Raw genomic sequence first — 22,548 nt, forward strand, 5'->3', positions numbered from 1 at the left:
TATTATCATTATAATTATTAATAAAATAAAATAATGTCATTAATTAAAAATAATAATGACTCAGAAAGTTATACTTATCACGGTTAAGTATTTAAGATAAGATGACACGAGATTTATTTAAAACTAAAAAGCAAAATAAAAGTTTTTAGATGGTAAGCTATTCCATTGATGTCTTGGAAGTACGTAGCAAGCTGTCCTCGTAAACGCTTCAAGAATTTGCGGTATGTAAGATGCCTGAGAGGGTAAACTTAATGAAAATCCCTCAGTTATTGATATTAATATCAAATATTATTTAAGATAATAAATATTAACAAGTTAAGAGATATTAATGTATTAATGAGGGTCCAGTATAAACAAAAATACGTCCCTGATATGACAGTTTAAAAGTAAAATCTTCTGAGACTTATTAGTATATGGTCTTAAGAAATAATTTAGACTTAACTTTCTTACAGCCATTTATATTTATATATGTTTATAAATAGAAAGAAGAAGAAGTAATATGTAGGAAAACCGGGATATAATGGTGAATTATATTCCCTGAGGCAGACTGTTTTTCACTGGAAATATAGACTAAATAAAAATAAAAAATAAAAAATCTAAAAATGCGAAATACCTTTTAACTATAGGAGTATAGGACTATCACTATAGGCTACAGGGTGTTGAAGGTCTAACAGTTTATTCAAGAGGGTAACATTTTATGTGGGAGTAAAGTTGTATTGTGTATTGCCGTTAAAGTGAATAAGATGTAGTTGTATTTAGCTTAAGGTGAAATGAGACAAGGCCAGTTAGCACCAAAACCTCTTTTTCTCTCCTTATATATATATATATATATATATATATATATATATATATATATATATATATATATATATATATATATATATATATATATATATATAAATTCAAAGAGAGTATGTACTTACCCGCGAGGTATGGAATGAAATAGAAGGACCGCATTGGAACAAGTGGTGGAGGCGTTGGAGGAGTCAGACTTGCGCCCCCTCATGCTAGAACGTCAGTTGGTTCATGGTTTCCGGACACGACGGACCGACACGACAGGTGAGTCGATAAATATACACATATATATACACAAGTCTTAGTTGATATAAACTTTTCGTTCATTCACTATTTTGCCTTTCGCTATTTCTCTCCCTCTTATTCGTTCATCTTTACTTTCATTCACACACGTAGACCATTCAATTGTCCATTAATGAATTTATAAAACTCTATTTTACACACTTTTGTGAGAAAAGTTATTTTTATTTATTTATATAGAGTTTGAATGAAAAATAAAAAAAAAATCGGAGAAGAAAAGAAGGTAGATGTGTTTAATTAAAAGTTGATTGAGGTATTTGAATTAATAGAGAGTCAGAATTTGAACCTGAATCCGCATCAAAAGCATCGGAAGTGTTGGTAAATTTAGTTTGCCTAGTCTTTGGAGAGTGATGAACAAACTGTAAAGGTCAACCGGAAGATTACTTGCCGGGCTGGTCTCTTCAAATCCCCGGGAGTAGTTTTACTGACGTTGACACAGAAACTCATTTTCATTCCTATTTTAGTTAATACTACTTTTATTATTATTATTATTATTACTATCATTTAAGTTATTTATTTATTATAATATAAATTATTATTAAATAATTACAAATAACATATTGTCCCCGTAGGAGAATTTTAAATAGCCCTTAATTGGAGTGTAAGGTCTCTGTTTAAAATTCAATTAACTAGTGACACAAATATGTATTTAAGTATTTAAAAGAGGTCACGCGATAGCTGATAGCCGATATTACACACATATAGCACTTGTTGCAACTGATGTTTTGATTAAACAACTTTATGTGTATGTAGATGACATTTTAATAATCATAATCTCACTAAAAATAAATATCATTTTTTTTATTCGTATGTAAATTTAAAACTAATAACGCGTATAGAGGGTGACAATATGTTTTATTGAGTTATTTAAATCCCCATTATAGCATTTATAGCTTTTCTTTATTTGAATACACTTGTCAATTTTACTGTATCTTTATTTGAATTTCGGTAAATGGATTTTTACGAGGTTTTAACATTCGGGTTTTTCTCCATTATATAATAAAAGTATTCTTTTTTTCTGTTATTCATTTGAAAGTGTCGAAACGTGTGGGTGTAAGCAACGATGAATAACAATATAGCCATTGAAACTGTTGAAAAGATTCGCAATCAGAGAGTCGGAAAACCCAAATGTGCTGAGAACAACAGGTGCCCGGAATTATGCCCACAATTGTGCACAGAAAATCATACAAAATACCTAATAAATCTCTATTATAATCTTCTATTACGCTTATAGATTTATTAATTATTTATAGAACAATAATTATAATTATTAGAAACAAAATAAAATTTATTTCATCAAAAAGATCATTTAATTTCTCAACATTGAATATATCTTCTTTGAGTTGAATTTAAATTGATAGTACAATGAAGCTCGTAATGATTCAATTAAATGGTAATGTTATTTATTCGTCTACTGATATAAAATCGATATTTATTATCAGCGTACAGCATCAAATTAACATCCATATTGTGTGTATCTAATAATTAATTAGTAGCTGATATCTCCTTCTATCTTTATGACAATACCTTATTTAGACAACAACAGCAACAATAATTCTGATAATAAATGAAAATTAAGTTAGCTGACATTTAGAAATTTTTTTCAAAAAAAAATTTCACTTAAAAAATTTTTAAAAAATTGTCACATGTTAAAAACTTGAAAAAATATAAGTGCAATTTTTTATAAATATCTTTTGAGTTGAAATTTAATTAAATTAAAAATAAACATTTTTAGACGTCTGCTAACTTTAGTATCATGATAATAATTGTTATTATCATTCTGATTTTAATTTAAATTTAAAATATACATTTTTATTAAGTTCTTTTGAATTAAGATTTTTATTGTTAAATATTAATTAAGAAAAAATGAGTGAAGAATTAATTACGTTGTCTTAAAAGTAGGACTCGACGATTTGACTGGTTGCAGTGTGTATTTAACTGAAAATCGATTACCTGTCTGTGGATTTTATATATATATATATATATATATATATATATATATATATATATATATATATATATATATATATATATATATATTTATACACATACATATAAAGTAGTTTTAAAAAGTTGGTTGAAGAAAAATAGATTGAGATAATTTATTAAACTTTTTTGAATTTGTCGAATTTTATATAAATAAATAGAAGAAATATTAAAATGAATGGGCATTATTTAAACTGTTAACTCACTTTGACCTTTACGTGTGAAGATATTTCAATAAATGCGTGGGATGATTATGATAAAATACAAAATCTAATGTAATCTTAATGATATATATGTTTCAGAAACTAAATATCATTAATAATAATTATCAACATATCTTCCAACATATCGGCTAACTAAAAGGGTTTTTAATATTTTAAAATTCTATTTAATTATTCATCAAAAGGTAATTTAATTATTTCATAATAATATTAATTATTATTTATTGAATTTTAGATAATTCTATAAAAATAAATTTTTGCTTGTGTTTATAGAAAATGAAAATAATATCATTACTGAGTAGTTTTATTTTATATTCATATTTATCGTATACTGTGAAATGCCAGCGATTATCAGATTATCTATTAGAGGCACATACAACAACAGTAAGTCATGTTCCGTATAGAGATAGGCGTAATAAAGCTGAACCCACGTGTGAAGAATTACGGGCTATGTGGAGATACAGTAAAAGACAAAGTCGAGCTGTTGAAGTAACTAATGATTTACCTATGTATCGTGATCCATTTTCATACAATGTTTGGGAAACTTATCCAGTACGTTCTCAACCATCTATTGGATATAGAGGTAATAATTATTTCAAATGAAAATAAATTTACCAGATATTTAATAATTTTTTAACAAATAAATTATGGCAAAAAAATTGAAATTAAAAAATTTTTTTAAATTAAAAATCCAATTTTTTGGAACTAATTTTTTTGTTAAATAAAATTTAAAAATTCTCTAATGACTGCTAACTTGAATGACATTAAATTAAATTGTTTTAATTTTTATTAACAAATAAATTATAGCAAAAAAAAAATTCTTAAAAAAATGGATTTGTAGAAATTTTAATAAATTAAAAATGCAATTTTTCAAAAATTATTTTTTAGGACAAATTTTTTTGTTAAATAAAATTTAAATTCTCTAATAACTGCTAACTTTAATGACATTAAATTAAATTGTTTTAATTTTTATTAACAAATAAATTATAGCAAAAAAAAATTCTTAAAAAAATGGATTTGTGGAAATTTTAATAAATTAAAAATGCAATTTTTTAGAACAAATTTTTTTGTTAAACAAAATTGAAAAATTGTCAAGTGACAGCTAACTTTAATGTCATTTATTTCAATAAATAAATCAATCAATTTTTTTCTTCTGAAAATTTATTCCTCATTGTTATTATTATTACTCAGAAATATACAAGTATCCAGATGAAAGGGATGAAGAAGCCCGCAACCGTGGGGGTGGTAGAACTCCTGTTTATGGTAAAGTTGTTCATAAGGCACCCGCAGAAAGTCGATTCCGTAATGGCATGCCGAACAATCGAGCTAAAGCATTTGAAGAAGTTACTAGAATGTATGGAACTATTAATCGGCAACCACCGGATTCACGAAGACCCCAATATAATTTCCGGGTTGGCGGGGGTGGTTCATCAATATCTCATGTTCCACAAGCTGGCAGTTTTCAACATCTTAAAGAGTTAATACGTACTGAACGTGCTCGTGAACTAAAGGTTCTTTTTTTTTTTTATTATTTTTTTAGGTCAACTATTTATAACTCTTTTTTTTCTTCTCTAAGTAAACTAATTTTAAATATATATATATTTTTTTTTTTATATTGAAAACAACAAGGATCAACGCGCGGCTGAAGAATTAGTAGCAAGAGCAGCATCAGCAAATAACAATAATAACAGCAATGATATCTTCAAAAATGAACAGAAAAATAGTAAACTTACAGATTCACAGATCCAGTATTTGAACTCTATTAAATCATATCAAGAACCAAAAAATTTCAAGTTCAATAACTACGATAAATCTAAATATGTTCCAAGTTTAACTGACTTCAATGATGCTTCATTGGTAATTTTATTTACCTTATTAATTTTAATGTTTGACAATAATAATTATAATTAATTATATATATTTTTCAGATTAATGACAACTATAATCGCAATCCACTGTTACATTAATTAATAATACAAGTTACACAACAATGTGTAATTAACTGCCCAACATGAATAATAAATATTTTGAAATTGATGACAATAACACTAAATAATAAAAAAAAAAGGAATTATTAAATAGGTATGTATGTCATATATAGATATATATATATATATATATATATATATATATATATATATATATATATATATATATATATATATATATATATATATATATATATATATAATATGTAAAATATATTTGTGTTGTTGATATTTAAAGCCACCAAATATCAACATTATCACAAATAAATGAATAATTATATATATACATATAGACTTGATAGCAATATTACGAGCTCATAAAAAATTTATGGAAATTATAAATGAAAATGAAGTTAGTTGACATTTCAAAATTTTTAGAAATTTTTTTTTGAAAAAATTTCACTTAAAAAATAAAAAAAAAAAAATTGTCACATGTAAAAAACTTGAAAAAATATAAGTGCAACTTTTTATAAATATCTTTTTAGTTGTAATTCAATTAATAAAAAAAAAAAAAAAAAAACTAAAAATTTTTAGACGTCTGCTAACTTCAATTTCATAAAATTATAATGGACTGTATGCTTGAGCAGATTTAATTATTTTTTATTATTAATCACTAATCAGTAATTAATTAGAGAAACATATTTATTTTTATTTAATGGTGTTAGTTTATAAATAATAAAATACAGCTAAACGGAAGATACTTTATGATGAAGATGATGATTACGCGATAAATTAATCGAATAATGAGACAATAATAAATATTAATTTAATAAAATAATTATACAATAAGTAGCAGTATTTAAAATTAAAAGATACATGTGTGGGCAGAATTATTATTATATATAAATGCTCATTAAGTAAATGGTACAATATATATTATTATTATTATAAAACTATTATAAATATATTTTACCATATTATAACAAAAAATATTGGCTTTAATTTGAAAATAAGTATTTAATTCTAGTCATGATATTAGTTTTAATGTCATTATAATTGACAAAATATCATAAATATATTGACAATAATTATTATTATAACATTAATGTTACTATACTTATAATTATAATATTAATTGTTCATAAAGACTAAATAACAGAAAATGAAAATAATGTTAATCTTTAAAGGAACAAAGATTTAAATAATTAATTGCAGTTAATTTATGATCAAATTTATCTGTTTGATCATCAATCACCCGAGTTCGATATTATAGAAAAGCAAACAGGACTGTTCGTTACTTTATCGCGGAATATTTGTGAATTTTCTTCTCTAGTATAATTAATAAATAATTAATATTATTAATTTATCAATATTTAAGTACTATTGAAAATAATCGTGGCTTTTGCTTTTATATCTACTCAATTATTAATAAAAAAAAAAGATAATAACTTTACTATTGTATGAAAAATTTTACCGTAAAGCTTGATATATAAGGCTGAAAAAGATAGTATCAAATTTATTTCCAATTATGAGAATAAATTTGATTATTCCACGATTTAAAATATTGCTAAATATGTTAATAATAAAAAAAAAATAAAAATAAAAACATCTTAGACAATAACTTGTACTTTTAAAGATAAACTTTCTCTGAATAGACAATAATACATAGATGCATATATCTATTTTCCATAAATTGCATTTGCTTTTAATCTAATTAATAATTATAAGACAAATATCCATGACAATATTATATAAATATATATCTTCTTAAATAGATAAAATAAAATAAAATTAATGAGTAATTATTATTGAATTTGATTGTGACAGGGAAAATAATATTATTATATGTATACTGTGATGATAATTTAAACCATCAGTGCTATAGTTTGTTTAAAAATTTTTAGAATTTACTATATCAATTTAATTACCGGTATTTATTTTTTAGTTATTCAATAATTTGATATATTTTTATTTAATAAATATCTTTAATTTTTTTCAATTATAAAATCAAGATAAATAATAAGCTTTATGACAATATAAATAATATATATCTTCAACATCACAATCAATTTCATATAATACGTTAAATCGACGATTTCATTGTCATATCAAAGGATAATAAGAAAAGAAAATTTTATAAAGGAAGAAAATTCAGGCGAGTATTGTTGGCTCTAAATATCAAAGGTAGCTTAATACAATATTACATAAATCTGAATAATAATAATGATAATAATATTAAATATTAAATAATAACTGGAATACATATGTCAATATTATAATAATAATAACAATAATAATTATAATGATAATAATAATAATAATAATAATAATAATAATAATGAACGTAAAATAACGTCATATCGTTATTCTAATATTAAAATATAAAAATCTTTGATTATCATTTTTTGTCTGTAAGGATTTATAAAATATTTAGTGCGTTTAAAATTATTTTACAAATTTTCAGCTAAAAAAAAAAAGTTTTTTTTTTTTAAATTTACTCTGCGTATAAAATAGCTGTAAATAAAATGAATACAAGTATATACAATACGATTAAATTTTTATTTATTTAAATACTTAAGTATTTTATTTTTAAACACAGATTTTATTTTAATTATCGAAGCTTAAATATAAATATAAATATTCTTGTCCAAATATATAAAAAAAAATATATATATATTATATTGTATTAGATAAACTTCAACAAAATACTATAATTATTTTCATACGTGGATTAATTAAAGAAATATTGCAGAAATATATAACATTTTATTGGTGAGATATTCTAATTAAAATAAAAAGAATATAAAAAAAAAAAGAAAAAGAGTTGCGCTTTAGATTAATCGTATTCTATTAGTAATTTTTTCTCTGAATTGTAGTAAAAAGAAAAAAAATCTACTTATGTATAATAATATAGTTTAGTTTATCTTTTAAATATTTAAATAAATCAGCTTTTTAATAATTTTATTTAAATATATTATAAAAACTCGTTAAATTTAATAGGTATTTAAAACTCAAAAGCAATATCAATTGTCGAACTAAAGTACTCATTAATGATAACTTTACTTTTTTTATTAATTTAATTATTTATTTTTGTGCACTTTTTTTTATCTGCATTATTTATGCACCATAAATTCATAGGAAAAGTTATGGTCCAATATAAAGCTTTATCAATACATAATATAATTAGCGTTTTAAATATAAAATAATAAACCAATAGGATTTTTAATCATATATTCATTAATATTCATTAAAAAAAAAGGACAATAATTAATAAAATATACTATTTTTTGTATTTGTATAAATTTTCATTTTATTAATTTTTTTTAAATATATTTTGTTAATTAAATTATGTGAGTTATTCAATGATTATTGTATTTATAATTAATTATACATATATATATCATTTAATATTATTATACACTATATTTCATCTACTGCTTACAATTGTAAGATGTGTCGGACAATAATACGGCTTAATACGGCAAACGGTCACTAAGCCTGACTGAACTTGATACAATACTTTAAATTATATTATAATAATAATAACAATTAATATTACAACATAAAATTATTAAGTATGTATATGTATATTACATACATAAATAAATAAATAAATATATATACATATATTTACATCCATATGTATTGTACTTATTATGTGTAGAAAACTGTAATTAAAATTAATATACATACGCAAATATTTTTGATTATTTATTAATTTGATCATAATAAGGGATCGCTCTATAATAAAAATCTCATTAAACCGGTTTATCTGAAAAAAAATTAATTTTTATTTAATCACGAAGTAAAATACAAATTTATTATTTGTATACATCTGATACACGGTTCACCAGGAGTCGATTCTGAAAATTTTCTACAACGTTTGCATAACGCTTGTTCAATTGGTTTTAAATCTACTTTTGGTGTCGTACACTCTGTATCTTCAATCAAAGTAACTCTATTTACTTGGAGAATATTACATAATTCAGAGCTCGTTGAGGTATTTTCAGACTGTAGAGGCTAGATAAATAATTCAATAAACTATTAATCTTAACACTAATTAATATCAAATTAACTTACCGCTAATGTAGAAAGCATTTCTCTATCCGCTTTTACAGTGGCTTTTAGTTCTAGTGTATTAATATTTGATTCTTTATTTACAATACTTTTTACAGTTAAAGCTGAGTTTATTATTTTTTCAACTTCAGGCATGTTCCAATCGTTTGGTAGTGTGTGCCTTGAACGATACAATGGTACAGATGCTGTATAAATAAATAAATTAATACTTTTTCATTCTGTATAAGTCGTGTTACAGATGCCATAAAAATTCTATTATTTTTTCCAAGTCTTACTTGGAAAAAATAATAGACTTAAAAATGTTAAAAATTACCAAGATTATCTGGATGATAAAGCCAAACTTCTTCAGCTAAATATGGAATAATTGGAGCAATAGATCGCGTTAAAATAGAAAGAATTTCTCCAATAATATTAGTAGCTGCTATTCTCAACGGAGAAGTTGCTTCTTCACAGTAGAGCCTGTCTTTAGTAAGATGACAGTAAATAGCCGATATATCGTTAGCTACAAAATTAAGAACTGCTTTGCAAACATTGTGATACTCGTAGCTATCATAATAATTTTGTATCTAGACATAAAATAAAATAAATCAATTGTATTATTTAAAAAAATATTTAAAAAAATTATAAATTACTTCATGATGGTAATGATAAAGTCGATGCAACATATATTTATCCAAAATTAAATAATTGGGTTTAATGTCACTGGGTATGTCATATGGATGAAGAACTCCCAGTAGAAACTTCAAATTCAATCGAATTTTATTAACAGATTCGATGCTATTTTGTAGTAAAGTATTGATCACTGGAATCTGTGTGTGTTGAATACCGTGACTTGCTACCCACCATCTGTACAATAAATTACAAATAATAAATCTACTTAAATTGTTTTTATAGTCAACAGAAAAAAAAATAAAATAAAATAAAATAAAAGAGTGACCTCAAAGTATCAACACCGTGTGCCGGTTGGGTTTTTAGATTTTTTCTCCCACGAGTTATTTCCTCTGGACTTATAACATTATCCAGTGACTTGGACATTTTATTTCCACTTTCATCTACAGTAAATCCGTGTACAAATATCGATCTGAAAAAATAAATATTAAACTTAATTTATATTAATTTAAAATCAAACAAACCCATAAACAAATAAATTAAATACTTGAAAGGAGAAATTCCTCTAACAGCTATTGATGTGAGTAATGATGATTGAAACCATCCGTTAAATTGATCCATACCTTCTACATAAAGGTCTGCTTGTTCTCCTTCTGGTAAAACTGTTGACCAAGATAACCCACTGTCTAACCAAATATCCATAATATCCTAATAAAGAAATAAATGTTTAAATATAAATACTTAATAATAATTATAAACTATCGTACATTTCCTCTTTCCAATTTATCAGCATCGATATTTAATTTATCCAGCAATTTATGTCCAATCAATTTATTAACTGGCAAAGTCCACCAACAGTCAGGACCTTCACGTTCAAATAATTTACATAGTCGTTCAATAATATCTTTATTAATAACAACTTCTCCAGTATCTTTATTGTAAAATACTGGAATTGGTGTACCCCAAGCACGTTGACGTGATATACACCAGAAAGGTCGCTGGAGAATTTGCTTCTTTAAATTATTTAAATAGATGTTTTCTCTTACTTTTGGATACATTTTTACTCTCTCAATTTCTTCCTGATGAATAAATGTTATAAATTTATAGATAATTATTTAAATATAAATAATAAATAATAATTAAATAAACAAATAACTTACAATGGCTTTATGTTTAATTGATTCAGTATTAATAAACCATTGATAACTTGCTCGGGTAATAATTGGCTTTTTAGTACGCCAATCATAAGGATAACTGTGGACCAAATCTTCGGTATGCATTACGTCTTTACTGATACATTTTAAAATAGCGTCTCCACCTTCTTTTAATACATCTAATCCGGCAAAAGGGCCAGCTTCCTCTGTATAACGACCGTCTTCATCAACCAACGACAACTAAATTTAAATAATCTATGTAATTATGAATTTCTAAATAAAGAAATATATAAATAATAAAAAATACATACAACAGGTATATTATTTGTTATAGAAATAATAAAATCATCAGGTCCATGAGCCGGCGCTGTATGAACTAATCCAGTTCCGATTTTACTATTAACATGACTTGCTGGATAAAATGGCATTGTTTTACCAGTGATTGGATGGGAATATTTTAATCCAGCCAAATCGCTATCTAATTAATGCAAAACAATTAGTCGGTTCTTGTTTTAACGAATTTAATATTTGATGTTTATTTAATTTTCGTACAACGTTTCGCCACTTTCGCAGCTTTCTCAAGTACTACAACAGACAGTAATAATAATTATAATTTAATTATATATAAAGACATTAAGGGGTTACATGGGTCTCCTCCGAAGAAAAAATTGTCTATTTTCAACAAAAAATTAAATAAACATAAAATATTAATTTCCTTAAAACAAGGACCGACTAATTGTATTATGAACCATGGATAAGAATGAAGATAACATTAATGCAAAACTTTAATAAATAAATTATAACGTGAATTTGTTTACCTAAAACAGTCAAAATTGGCCTAAGAGGACCAATTTTTTCCACAACAGTGTTTAATGAATCTTCAGCGATTATATAACAATTGCCTAGAGAATCTTCAGCAATACAGTATGAAATGTCTTCAGCGTAAGCTAAAGCTTGATTGGCAACCAGTGTCCAGGGCGTTGTTGTCCAAGTTAAAGCATAAACCGAACGATCTTCGAGTATTTTTAATTTGTCTGACAATGCAGTTACCAAAAAACGCACTGTAGCACATTTACTTTTATGTTGGTGATTATATTCAAGCTCAGACTCAGCCAATGCTGTTCTGTAAAGATTACAAATATACTTTTATTTATTTATGATTTTAATCAATTTTATCATTTATTTTTTGATACCTGGATGACGGTGACCAGTAGACAGGTTTAAATGCCCTGAATATTAAATTTTTTTCATACATATTCATAAATTGTCTTAGTTGATTAGTCATGAAAGAAATTTTATTCGTAAAATAACAATTGTTTTTCCAATCAGCCATTATTCCCCAGGACATAAATGACTCTCGTTGATTTTTTACAGCTTCCTCCGCAAATTTTCGTGCTAAAAATTAAAAAAAAAAAAAAAAAAAAAAATTAATTTCTGTCAGCAATAACAATATTTAAATTAATTAAATAAAAAAATAAAATTACCTTGTTGTCGTATTTGCAGTGGTGTTAATGAATCATTTTGATTCTCCCAATCATTCAGAGCTTTTAATTCAATTGGTAACCCGTGACAATCCCAACCAGGTACATAATGAACTCTCTGGCCTTTTAAAACACGGCTCCTTGTTGTTATGTCTTTCAATATCTATAATTAATCAGCAATGTTTAATTAAATTCATAAAATATAAATAAACAAATATATACCTTGTTGACAGCATGACCCATGTGTACAGCACCATTGGCGTAAGGTGGCCCATCATGTAAAATAAAATCTGGACCAGATAGATTATCTCTTTGCCAATTATACAAATCATTAAATCCACATTTCTATGACAGAAACATTTTTAAATAATTAATTATTATTATTATTATTATTATTATTATTAAATTAAAGATAAAAATAATTACTTCAATCAAATAATTATCCATGTCAATTCTCTTTTCTCCATTTAATCTTGATGGAAATTTTGTTTGTGGTAACAAAACAGTGCTTGAATATTTATTTTCAACAGCTTTTTTGGGTTTCGCATAAAATCTTGAAGTTAAATTAATGTAACGTTTAAATATCAAATTACTATTTCTAGCTTTTGTTATTGCTGCCATTGTTTTATTTTCAAAAATATTATATATACATTGTTGTCGTCCCACATGTATTCGTCCCACCGAGAGAATAAACCTCGGGTTGCGGTCAACCAGTCAGATCGACAACATTTCGAATTATTAAAACCCTAGAAAATTTTTAATTCCGCTACATTCAAAGTTATAACACTGAAGTTGACAGATGTTAAAAATTTTTTTAGAATTTTATAGCAATTAAATTATTACAAAAAAATTTAATTGAAACGTTTCACATGTGAAAATTAATAAAAATTACAAGTAAAAATTTTCGTTGTTATGTTTTTTAATTTATTTTCTACTTTGTGGCTTTGAAAGATTCCATTAATATAGCTTTAATTTTTTCCTCTATTCAACATTATATTTTTCGGAATTTAAAAATTTGTAAAATTAATTATTTTAAATTACATTTTATATTAATTTTCCAAGTTCTAGTAATTTATTAATTCGGAATGTTGTCAGTTTGAGTAGTTGAATGCAACCCTAACCCGAGATTAATTCCCGAACAAACCCGAGATTAATTCTCTTGCTGGGACGACTATATCTCTAATTTCTAACCTCCATAATTATAGATGTGATCCATCTGACCGGTGTGTATGGTTGTTATTTATATTTTAATTAAATTTAATGAATTGAGGTAAAATAACACCTGTATTATGTCGACTCAAGTCGAAAAAAAATTACAGGAAGAAGATATTGAAGATCCTGTTGAACGTATGTTGAAAAAAACTGGTTGCATTGAATTACATTATGATGTTCAGGTATTTAAATGATTTTTTATCAGCTGTAAGCACATAATTAATTAATTAGTTGAAAAAGTTCTAAAAATTAATATAATACTGAAATTAGCTGTCAGTTGTCAATTTTAAAACTTTTAATAACAAATAATTACAATAAAAAAATACTTGTAAAAATTTTCACTCATAATTCTTATTAATTTTCACATGTGGAATTTTTTAATTAAATTGTTTTTTATAATAATTTAATTGTTATAAAATTCTAAAACAATTTTTTAATGTCTGTCAACTTTAGTGTCATTAATTAACAATATGTGCATTTTGTTTTAGGAATGTATTGCTGCTACTCAAGATTGGCGTAAATGTCAAGATGTAGTGCAAAAATTTAGAGTGTGTATGGAAAAACATCAAAAGGAAAGATCCCAAAAGTGAAAATAATAATAATAATAATAATAATAATAATAGCTATAAATATGGGTCAGTTGTTGAGAAGGTTAAAGTATTTAGTAACCAAAGGTTTTCCCAAGGAACCGTACAAAATGGTTTTGGTTGTTCGAACAGACATTTCGATGAGCACTGGAAAAATAGCCGGACAATGTGCTCATGCTGCTGTCGAGTGTTATGATAGCTGTAAGAATAACAAAATTAATCAAGAGTATCTAGATGCATGGTTCATGCTAGGACAACCAAAAATTGTTCTCAGAGTAACCAGTGAGGACAGATTAAAATCTTTGGCTGTTAAAGCCAGTAATTGTGGACTTGTTACTGCTATTATTAAAGATGCTGGTAGAACTCAGTTAGAGCCTGGCACTATTTCAGTACTCGGTATTGGTCCTGGTCCTAATAGCATTGTAGATAGTGTTACATCACACCTTAAATTACTATAATACTTAATCATTGTTTTTTTTTTTTTTTTTTTTTTTTTTTTTTTTTTTTTTTTTAATATAATTAGTATGTTTGGTGCAATTAAAAAAATTAATCAACCAGTTTTAATATCAGAATTCATCAATTTATTGCAATATAAAATATTATATTTATATATATCACTAATGAAACTAAGTGGAAGTCTATCTATTTTTTTAAATGTGATTACATAGTCATAAAATATTCACGTCTATTATTTATAAATGTTTAATTGGTAAAATTATGTTATTTTACAAAGGTGTGAAATTAAAAAAAAATTAACATGTACAAGTATATTTATAAATATTTAGTTACGTATTATTATCTAATATTGTATTTTGAGATCTATTTATTTTTAGTAATGTATACAAAATAAAAAAAAAGTATGCTAAACTTAAAAATAAATTTTATATTGATGAGTGATAAAAAAAATTTGTTTCAATAAAATTAGTTAAACTAAATTTAAAACAATTTTTAATTATTGAATATTCAATAAAAATTTGTAAATAAACTATAAACACGATACTATATTATAATTATATAATTCTGTATAATTTATAATACTCACTTACAAACTAATGTACCACTTTCGTACTGATTTGAGCAAGAATTTAATAAGATTATTATTATTATTGTAATAATAATGGTAAATGATTTAATATAAATTTCTATATACTATATAATTCAATATATGTAGTGTTGGTTAAATCTATGACACTGGAAAACATGCGTCTAATTTAATAATTATTAAAAATATTATCATGGATGTAAAAAAAAAAAAAATATTTTAAATAAACAACTCTAAATGCATTAAACATCTAAAAATTATTTCCTACAACAAATTCGATTTTTTTTACATAAGCAATAGTTAATAGTAATTATTATTTTATCGCAGTTTATTTATTTCGTCACGGTAATTATAGTTTTCTCGTTTAATGAGAAATTTAAGGCATTTTTAAAAACTATTTTTAAATTAAAGATTTATAAGATTTTAACATTAAAAAAATCAACTACTATTCATTATTTAACATTAAATTAAATTCATTTGTCAATATAACTAAGATAAGTTAAAATTAATATCCATAGTTTAAATAATATATGTATATAATTTGTCTTTGCTCATGGTAAAGCATTAATTCGTATTAAATATATAATTAGAGAAAGAACATTTAAAGATAATTGTAAAAAATTGGACTGATAATATACAAAGTCAGTCTGAATTACCAAAAATCAATAATATTCACCATATTTGCTGAAATATTTGGCAAATTTACATCACATTGATTAATATTACTATTACCGTAATAGAGTATTAAAAAAAAGAGCTTATGCTATTATTTTTGTAAGATCCGATGGCTCAACGTAATTATTTAATACATGCGGCGCCTCATTAAATTCATCCAATTCATCACCGTTATCTGCACCTTGCGCAAGTAAAAAATATTGTTCACTTCGTGTTGGCCATAATAAATGCGTCATTACACAGTAAGCATAACAATCTGCTGAATATGTAATTCCTAAAAAGTAATAGAAGTAAATTATTGTTGCTGTTGGGCTATTAATTATTTTTATCTCAATTACATGTGTTTGTATATAATTAATTTAAAAAAAAAAAAAAAAAAAAAAAAAAAAAAAAAAATGAATAATTAAAATTACCAAGAAGAAATTTAAACCTCCATAGTGTACTTATTTGTAGTGCAATCAATGCAACTATTGGTAAATATATAAACCACACAAGTGCTGACGCTCCGAAATGGAGCAAAAAGTTTAATTTCTGAGTATTGTGCTCATAAGTCATAGTGTTGCGAAGTTCTAGTAAGAACCATATCATTATCGCACTGCGAAATAGTAAAATGAACCACCCAGGCCATGTTTGGTATTCATCTATGTCTTCAATAATATCAACTTCCGTCTGTAAATAATTATTTTATATTATTTCCATTTTTATCGCATCCAAAATCATAAAAATAATACGAAAAAATCACAGGTAGTTGGAATTAATAAATGACAAATTAAACAATCATGTTATTGTTATTATTGCGACATTTCGACTCTTTATTGAGTCTTCATCAGGCTCATAACTAGTACATGAAAGTATGAACATTAATTTAGTTGATATTTAACAATTTTAAAAATTTTTTTAACAAATAAACGATGGCAAAAAAAAAGAAAAAAAAATTGACATTTAGAAATTAAAAAAAATTAAAAATCCAATTTTTTATAAATAATTTTTCATTCTATTTTTTCTTTTTTGTAAATAATTAAAAAGGTTAACACATGACTGTCTCAGTGGAAACGCATGTTTTTATTGGTTTGTTATTTTTTATTATTCACGAGTTTTATTTTGGTTTGTAACGTTACCAATTTTTTTTATATATTTTTCAATTTTTTAATTATTTACAAAAAAGAAAAAATAGAATGAGTTCTCAGATAAAAAATTTTTTCACATACATTATTTGCTTGACTACTTTCATGTACTTGTTATGAGCCTGATGAAGACTCAATAAAGAGTTGAAACGTCGCAATAATAACAATAACATGATTGTTTAATTTGTCATTTATTAATTCCAATTACCTGTGATTTTGTCGTATTGTTTAACATTATATTAATTTACTCAAGCTTGTTGATTAAAAAATATATTTCTTACCATATTCCAAACGTAGAGAAGAATATGAACAACGCCGTAACAAAACCATATTAAAAATACTAACGGCTTCCACGTTAACTCGATTCTCGTAACAGCCCATCCTTTTGCTAACAATAACAATAATAACATAAAAGTCGCCTGCAAAAAAAATATTATAGTTATTATTATTAGGGTTGGTTATTAAATAAAACTTATAAAACTTACTCGTGATAAAATGTCAAAGATATCACCAGCAACTTCCAATTTTTCGTATCCAATACCATCAAACGCGAATTTTAAAACATGAATAAGGATCAAACAAATCGCTATAAACTCCAAAAGTAAGCTGACAGTAAAAAGTCTCGTAACAGGATGTCTTTGTAATCTAACAGCGTACAACTGCAGTGGTACTAGTATTATGTAACATAAAAAAAATAATAAATACAACTCAATAGTATTTTGCCGGTCGTAAGAAAATTGATAAGTCAAACTATTGAACCCGCTGTTATTCGGATTACCATTCACCAACCAAACATCGTAGTCAATATTTATGCTCTCGTTAAACCACTCCCATTTACATGTTTTAATGTTACGATAACACGATACGATGCTTATATACCAAAACCTCGGTTGACCAAGGTCTTGGATTACATAAGTGAACTGGTTATTCTTTATGACATTCGATGGTAAGTCTTCATCTGGACACAGCTGACCCTTCGGGCATGGTATTCTTCTGCAATGCAAATAAATATTAATTACCAGTACTATATTTTCTTGTCCTCCGGCCGGAAAGTGGCAACTTCCTGACCGCTGCGCTAAACGAAGTTGCCACATTCCGGCTACGTCAACCAGAAAAATAGTATACACACCTTGACCAGTAAAAATTAAATGATACTGAAGTTAGCTGACAGCTGTCAATTTTTAAAATTCTTATAAAAAATCAATTACAACACTAAAAGTGCTTCTAAAAATTTTCACTGATTATTTTCTTTAATTTTAACATGTGAAATTTTTTTATTAGATTTTTTTCATAACAATTTAATTGTTTTACTGGCCTAGGTATGTAATCTACTATTTATCAGTAATTAATTACTTAATTAATATAAATTAATAAATTTACCGTAAGAAATCCTCGCCATTTACGTTACATTGGGAGTCATATGAGCTCTGATTGAGGGTATTGAACATCCTGCTGCAAGCTGTATTTTTATCCTCAAGAGTACGGTTACCATAGTACTCCAAAAAATGGTTTCTATCCAAAACCGCGAAGGTTATCGGCTTCGAGGATGACAAATTAGACTGCGACGTTACATTTCCAAAAATATATCCATAAGATTCGCGCTGTCTGTGACGGTCTGTCTGTTGAAACCCGAACTTTATGAGAAAGCGGAAAAATTCGTTGGTGTTGAAAGTACCAGTTACATGAGTGCTCGCACATTTATCAACTGAGATTAATAATTCAAGTACTCCGATCCATAGAATTAATATTACACTTCGCAGCAACATTTTTGACACTTAATATTCACATAAAATAGCTTTATTTTATTATACCCGGTGATTTATTATCATGTCACTGCTCAACACTGATGAAAACGTCACACAAAATTGTACAGCTGTTGCATGATTGATTATTATTAATTCTGCTACTAAATTCAATCAAAACTTAGAATTGTAAAACAAGATTAATTTTTTATTATTTACTATTAAAACTTAAATTTAATTATTTATCTTCTTCAGTTTTGAATTTTTTTAGATATCATTGAAAATTACTGTATTATTTTATTATTACTGATAATAATTTTTGCAAACATTTTTAATGTAAATATTAATGCTTGCTATCTTATATTTATTGCTGATGATTATAACAGACCATTTTTTCTTTCTCTTGACAAGTGCTCCAAGTGAAAGTCGGTGAGATAACTCTTTTTATTTTTATTTGTCAATCAATTCGTCAATTTAGCAATAACACATGATTGTAGATCGAGCTGATTGCTTTATTTTGCTGCAATATGACAAGTGGAGCGATTTGAGCGCCAAAGTTTCTCAGTTCTCCCGAAAAATTTCGTTGGAGTTAATCTAGGAATCATTTTTACTGACATTATAAAAGTAAATGAATAAAATATATACTCACGTGTTATATTTTGCCGACTTCGTTTGCTCCAGTATCATTTTATATCAAGTAATTAATTAATTTAAATAAAAAAATAAATTAAGTACTTGTTTTAACAATCCTGCATGAAGACTGCTGATCCTTGTAAGAAATATGCATGTAAATTACAGACGTGTCTAAAAGGTACAAATTTTTTTATTTTTTATCGAAAGTTAGGTTATTTTTTTTTATTGAACAACGTGAAAATAATTTTTTTAATTTATATTTTTACAGATAACGTTTATCAACCATCACGCTGTGAAACTGTGATTGAAGAGTTACGTCAGTGCTGCATAAAATATTTTGACAAGTCGTTAGTTTGTGAAGGAATTGATATTTCAAAGCCTTACGAGCATAAAACAGTTGATTACGTAAGCGTTACTTTTTATCAATTAATTTAATTAATTTAAGGAAATCCTTTCGCTTTAGTTGTCACAACTGTGGTAGTCAACATTCGATAAATTAAAATTCTTAAAATTTTAAAATAAATGGTACGTGAGGAATTAATCGTTAAAATTTTGAAAATTAAAAAAAAATTTTTTTTTTTTATTTTATTAAGGATACATCAGAGATTATTACCCTAAATTTTTATTAAATAAATAATAGTTTTAAATAACTAAAAAACACGCTTTTTATAGAAAACCAAACTAAAAAATAAAAAAGAAATTTAAATTAATAATAGTGTGAATAAAAAAACAAAATTATTTTATTTAAAAAAAAGCGTGGGGTGCTTTCTAAGATATTATCAAAATGATAATCATTCTACTCATATTTGTTAACAAAATATCTATAACTATTGACACCATGCAATCTAACTTTGATGACGAAAGGACCTCCTTAATTGTTTATTTGTTATAATGTATTGAATAAATAATGATTAATTTTTATGTTTAGAAATCAGCATTGAAAAAATCATGAGTGTCGACCGACGTTTGTTGAAAGAAAGATCTTGGTTTTTTAAGCATCATCGTATTTTCGCAATTACTGGAGGACTTATTGGTTTTGCTATAATATTCAGCGGACCGATTTATTTTATTGGTGGGAATAAGCTCGAGACTCTTGAACTACCAGAATCTCAATTTAAAAATCCATTTAGCAGCAAGTAAAAAAAAAAGAGACGTTCAATGAACTCGGTAACAAAAGCCAGAGAAAGATTGAAAAAATATCCGTTGCTGTTTGCACAGTGTAAAGAATTAGCGATTGAGTATGGAAAGTGCGTTGTATCTAAACAGAATATCGGTAAAGATGATTGTCAAAAAGAGTTTGATAAATTCAAGTCTTGTCTTGTAGAAGCTGCTCGGAAAAACAAAACAAAATTATAAATTTAGTAGTTGATAGATTTATTTTATTTAAAAAAAAAAAAAAAATGAAGTGGCCGGAGTTTAAAGTTCACTGCTACTCAGCATTTATTGTAAGAGTAGTATTGATAGTGTACGCCAACTTTCATGATAAATATTTTCGCGTACCATACACTGATGTTGATTATAAAGTTTATACGGACGCTGCGAGATACATAACAGCCGGGGAGTCGCCATATTTACGGCATACGTATCGGTACACACCATTATTGGCAGTAATCCTTTCACCGAATATCTTTTTGCAGAATGATTTCGGTAAATTGTTATTTTCATTTACCGATATAATCGCCGGTGTATTGATTAAAATAATTTTATTGAAAGGTAAATGCAATAATAGAATCGGTGAATTATGCGCCCTTTCATGGCTCTATAATCCAATGACAATAGTCATATCAACGCGCGGTAATGCTGATTCATTATCAGTGCTTTTAGTTTTATTAACGTTATATTATTTAATAATAAATAACGATTATTCATTAGTGTCTGGTTTAATTCACGGTTTATCTGTACATTTTCGATTATATCCAATAGTATTCAGTTTAACAATGTATTTATCACTAACAGATAAATACAACATCCTTCCAAACAAAAAACAATTTAAATTTATAACTGGTTTTACATTATCATTATCTATGCTTACGTTAATAAGTTATTATTTTTATGGATATAAATTTATTTACGAAAGTATGATTTATCATTTAATCCGTAAGGATGCGCGTCATAATTTTTCACTCTATTTCTATATGCTGTATTTATCTATTGGACAAACAACTGAAATTATTGAAAAAATAGTACGAGTATTACCGCCGATTTTGCTGATAATCGGATTATCATTTCGGTACTCTAACAAAAATAAATTAGCTTTCGGAATGATGACCCAGGCCATGGTTATGGTTACTTACAATTCTGTTGTTACTTCTCAATATTTCTTCTGGTATTTATCTTTGCTACCGATCTGTGTACCCTATATCAATATCAGTTTAATTAGGTACGCAATGTTGGTTGGAATTTGGCTAATTGCTCAGGCGCTCTGGCTCAACGATGCATACTGTTTAGAATTTTTAGGACTCAATAAGTTTCATTCTATTTGGGTTGATAGTATACTATTTTTCTTTGTTAATATAAAAGTATTGTATGACTTTATTGTTAATTATGACTGTAAAACTTTGAATAAAATTCAGTAAATTGAAATTTTTTTTGTCAAAAATTCATTCATTTTAAATAATAATAATAAATCAATATCCAACGTTACAATGAAATGTTATTAAATTTATTAATTATAATTATTAATAAAATTTTCAAAGGCATTTTGAATTTATTTATTTTTAATTAGTTTATATTGATACACCCGTAGGGATAAATAATGTAATAAATAAAACTGAAATTAGATTTTTTTAAATATTTTATTTTAAGGAATACAAAATACTTATTTACAGATAGTTTCAGAGAGTCATTATAATAGATTTTTTTTTATTGTTTAAGGAATGACAGATTCCGCAATTTAAATATAGATCTTACAATAATAAGTAGTCTAGAATTGAAATTGTGAGCAAGAGCATTCTTAAATCTTCTTTCTTTTATTTTATTTAT

The 22,548-nt window shown here is 25.4% G+C and overlaps 7 protein-coding genes across 9 annotated transcripts; 5 read left to right on the plus strand and 2 right to left on the minus strand.

Moving 5' to 3' along the window:
* Positions 1-925: 925 nt before the first annotated feature.
* LOC141530751 (uncharacterized) lies at positions 926-6,932 on the plus strand. Its single transcript, XM_074248053.1, has 7 exons — positions 926-1,059; positions 3,384-3,487; positions 3,576-3,885; positions 4,494-4,813; positions 4,932-5,159; positions 5,231-5,384; positions 5,956-6,932. Exons 3-6 carry the CDS (start codon positions 3,579-3,581, stop codon positions 5,267-5,269), a joined length of 894 nt encoding a protein of 297 aa, XP_074104154.1. The 5' UTR covers positions 926-1,059; positions 3,384-3,487; positions 3,576-3,578; the 3' UTR covers positions 5,270-5,384; positions 5,956-6,932.
* Positions 6,933-8,260: 1,328 nt separating this feature from the next.
* On the minus strand, positions 8,261-13,220 carry Ilers-m (Isoleucyl-tRNA synthetase, mitochondrial). 2 transcript variants are annotated; one of them, XM_074246604.1, is made up of 15 exons: positions 12,978-13,220; positions 12,774-12,896; positions 12,555-12,714; positions 12,264-12,465; positions 11,889-12,193; positions 11,382-11,548; positions 11,077-11,310; positions 10,684-10,995; positions 10,464-10,624; positions 10,245-10,388; positions 9,940-10,153; positions 9,621-9,873; positions 9,311-9,492; positions 9,064-9,250; positions 8,262-9,002 (listed from the first exon to the last, which is right to left on the minus strand). In XM_074246604.1, the coding sequence occupies exons 1-15, from the start codon at positions 13,170-13,172 to the stop codon at positions 8,989-8,991; spliced, it is 2,853 nt and encodes a 950-aa protein (XP_074102705.1). In that variant the 5' UTR covers positions 13,173-13,220; the 3' UTR covers positions 8,262-8,988. The 2 variants fall into 2 exon arrangements, with proteins under 2 accessions (XP_074102697.1, XP_074102705.1); XM_074246596.1 differs by having other exon boundaries at positions 8,261-9,250.
* Positions 13,221-13,744: 524 nt separating this feature from the next.
* LOC141529912 (uncharacterized) lies at positions 13,745-14,394 on the plus strand. Its single transcript, XM_074246671.1, has 2 exons — positions 13,745-13,945; positions 14,252-14,394. Exons 1-2 carry the CDS (start codon positions 13,841-13,843, stop codon positions 14,351-14,353), a joined length of 207 nt encoding a protein of 68 aa, XP_074102772.1. The 5' UTR covers positions 13,745-13,840; the 3' UTR covers positions 14,354-14,394.
* LOC141529900 (peptidyl-tRNA hydrolase 2, mitochondrial) lies at positions 14,395-14,828 on the plus strand. The gene has a single exon (XM_074246645.1). It carries the CDS (start codon positions 14,395-14,397, stop codon positions 14,806-14,808), a length of 414 nt encoding a protein of 137 aa, XP_074102746.1. The 3' UTR covers positions 14,809-14,828.
* Positions 14,819-19,445, minus strand: LOC141529879 (transmembrane protein 145). 2 transcript variants are annotated; one of them, XM_074246626.1, is made up of 6 exons: positions 18,572-19,438; positions 17,970-18,184; positions 17,677-17,861; positions 17,473-17,610; positions 16,481-16,736; positions 14,819-16,341 (listed from the first exon to the last, which is right to left on the minus strand). In XM_074246626.1, the coding sequence occupies exons 1-6, from the start codon at positions 18,955-18,957 to the stop codon at positions 16,151-16,153; spliced, it is 1,371 nt and encodes a 456-aa protein (XP_074102727.1). In that variant the 5' UTR covers positions 18,958-19,438; the 3' UTR covers positions 14,819-16,150. The 2 variants fall into 2 exon arrangements, with proteins under 2 accessions (XP_074102727.1, XP_074102718.1); XM_074246617.1 differs by having other exon boundaries at positions 17,677-18,184; positions 18,572-19,445.
* A 109-nt stretch (positions 19,446-19,554) lies between these two features.
* Positions 19,555-20,726, plus strand: LOC141529905 (cx9C motif-containing protein 4). The gene is made up of 3 exons (XM_074246658.1): positions 19,555-19,744; positions 19,835-19,971; positions 20,495-20,726. The coding sequence occupies exons 1-3, from the start codon at positions 19,687-19,689 to the stop codon at positions 20,516-20,518; spliced, it is 219 nt and encodes a 72-aa protein (XP_074102759.1). The 5' UTR covers positions 19,555-19,686; the 3' UTR covers positions 20,519-20,726.
* A 94-nt stretch (positions 20,727-20,820) lies between these two features.
* On the plus strand, positions 20,821-22,149 carry LOC141529889 (GPI mannosyltransferase 1-like). Its single transcript, XM_074246634.1, has one exon. It carries the CDS (start codon positions 20,967-20,969, stop codon positions 22,140-22,142), a length of 1,176 nt encoding a protein of 391 aa, XP_074102735.1. The 5' UTR covers positions 20,821-20,966; the 3' UTR covers positions 22,143-22,149.
* Positions 22,150-22,548: the final 399 nt, after the last annotated feature.

Source organism: Cotesia typhae, unplaced genomic scaffold (genome assembly GCF_013202065.1).
Source record: "Cotesia typhae breed Kobodo isofemale line unplaced genomic scaffold, CoteBio_Ctyphae contig_119, whole genome shotgun sequence".
Lineage (NCBI taxonomy): Eukaryota > Metazoa > Arthropoda > Insecta > Hymenoptera > Braconidae > Cotesia > Cotesia typhae.

What these genes read in the sequence shown, in the direction of transcription:
- LOC141530751 (XM_074248053.1), top strand. Translation starts at nt 3,579, where the DNA reads ATGAAAATAATATCATTACTGAGTAGTTTTATTTTATATTCATATTTA. An exon ending in ACCATCTATTGGATATAGAG is followed by an intron (nt 3,886 to 4,493) that starts GTAATAATTATT and finishes ATTATTACTCAG; the next exon opens with AAATATACAAGTATCCAGAT. An exon ending in AACGTGCTCGTGAACTAAAG is followed by an intron (nt 4,814 to 4,931) that starts GTTCTTTTTTTT and finishes GAAAACAACAAG; the next exon opens with GATCAACGCGCGGCTGAAGA.
- Ilers-m (XM_074246596.1), bottom strand. Translation starts at nt 13,172, where the DNA reads ATGGCAGCAATAACAAAAGCTAGAAATAGTAATTTGATATTTAAACGT. An exon ending in CACGGTGTTGATACTTTGAG is followed by an intron (nt 10,154 to 10,244) that starts GTCACTCTTTTA and finishes TTTATTGTACAG; the next exon opens with ATGGTGGGTAGCAAGTCACG. An exon ending in AAATGCTTTCTACATTAGCG is followed by an intron (nt 9,251 to 9,310) that starts GTAAGTTAATTT and finishes TTATTTATCTAG; the next exon opens with CCTCTACAGTCTGAAAATAC.
- LOC141529912 (XM_074246671.1), top strand. Translation starts at nt 13,841, where the DNA reads ATGTCGACTCAAGTCGAAAAAAAATTACAGGAAGAAGATATTGAAGAT. An exon ending in AATTACATTATGATGTTCAG is followed by an intron (nt 13,946 to 14,251) that starts GTATTTAAATGA and finishes ATTTTGTTTTAG; the next exon opens with GAATGTATTGCTGCTACTCA.
- LOC141529900 (XM_074246645.1), top strand. Translation starts at nt 14,395, where the DNA reads ATGGGTCAGTTGTTGAGAAGGTTAAAGTATTTAGTAACCAAAGGTTTT.
- LOC141529879 (XM_074246617.1), bottom strand. Translation starts at nt 18,957, where the DNA reads ATGTTGCTGCGAAGTGTAATATTAATTCTATGGATCGGAGTACTTGAA. An exon ending in TTCTCTACGTTTGGAATATG is followed by an intron (nt 16,737 to 17,472) that starts GTAAGAAATATA and finishes AATTATTTACAG; the next exon opens with ACGGAAGTTGATATTATTGA. An exon ending in GAGGTTTAAATTTCTTCTTG is followed by an intron (nt 16,342 to 16,480) that starts GTAATTTTAATT and finishes ATTACTTTTTAG; the next exon opens with GAATTACATATTCAGCAGAT.
- LOC141529905 (XM_074246658.1), top strand. Translation starts at nt 19,687, where the DNA reads ATGAAGACTGCTGATCCTTGTAAGAAATATGCATGTAAATTACAGACG. An exon ending in ATTACAGACGTGTCTAAAAG is followed by an intron (nt 19,745 to 19,834) that starts GTACAAATTTTT and finishes ATATTTTTACAG; the next exon opens with ATAACGTTTATCAACCATCA. An exon ending in AGCATAAAACAGTTGATTAC is followed by an intron (nt 19,972 to 20,494) that starts GTAAGCGTTACT and finishes TTTTATGTTTAG; the next exon opens with AAATCAGCATTGAAAAAATC.
- LOC141529889 (XM_074246634.1), top strand. Translation starts at nt 20,967, where the DNA reads ATGAAGTGGCCGGAGTTTAAAGTTCACTGCTACTCAGCATTTATTGTA.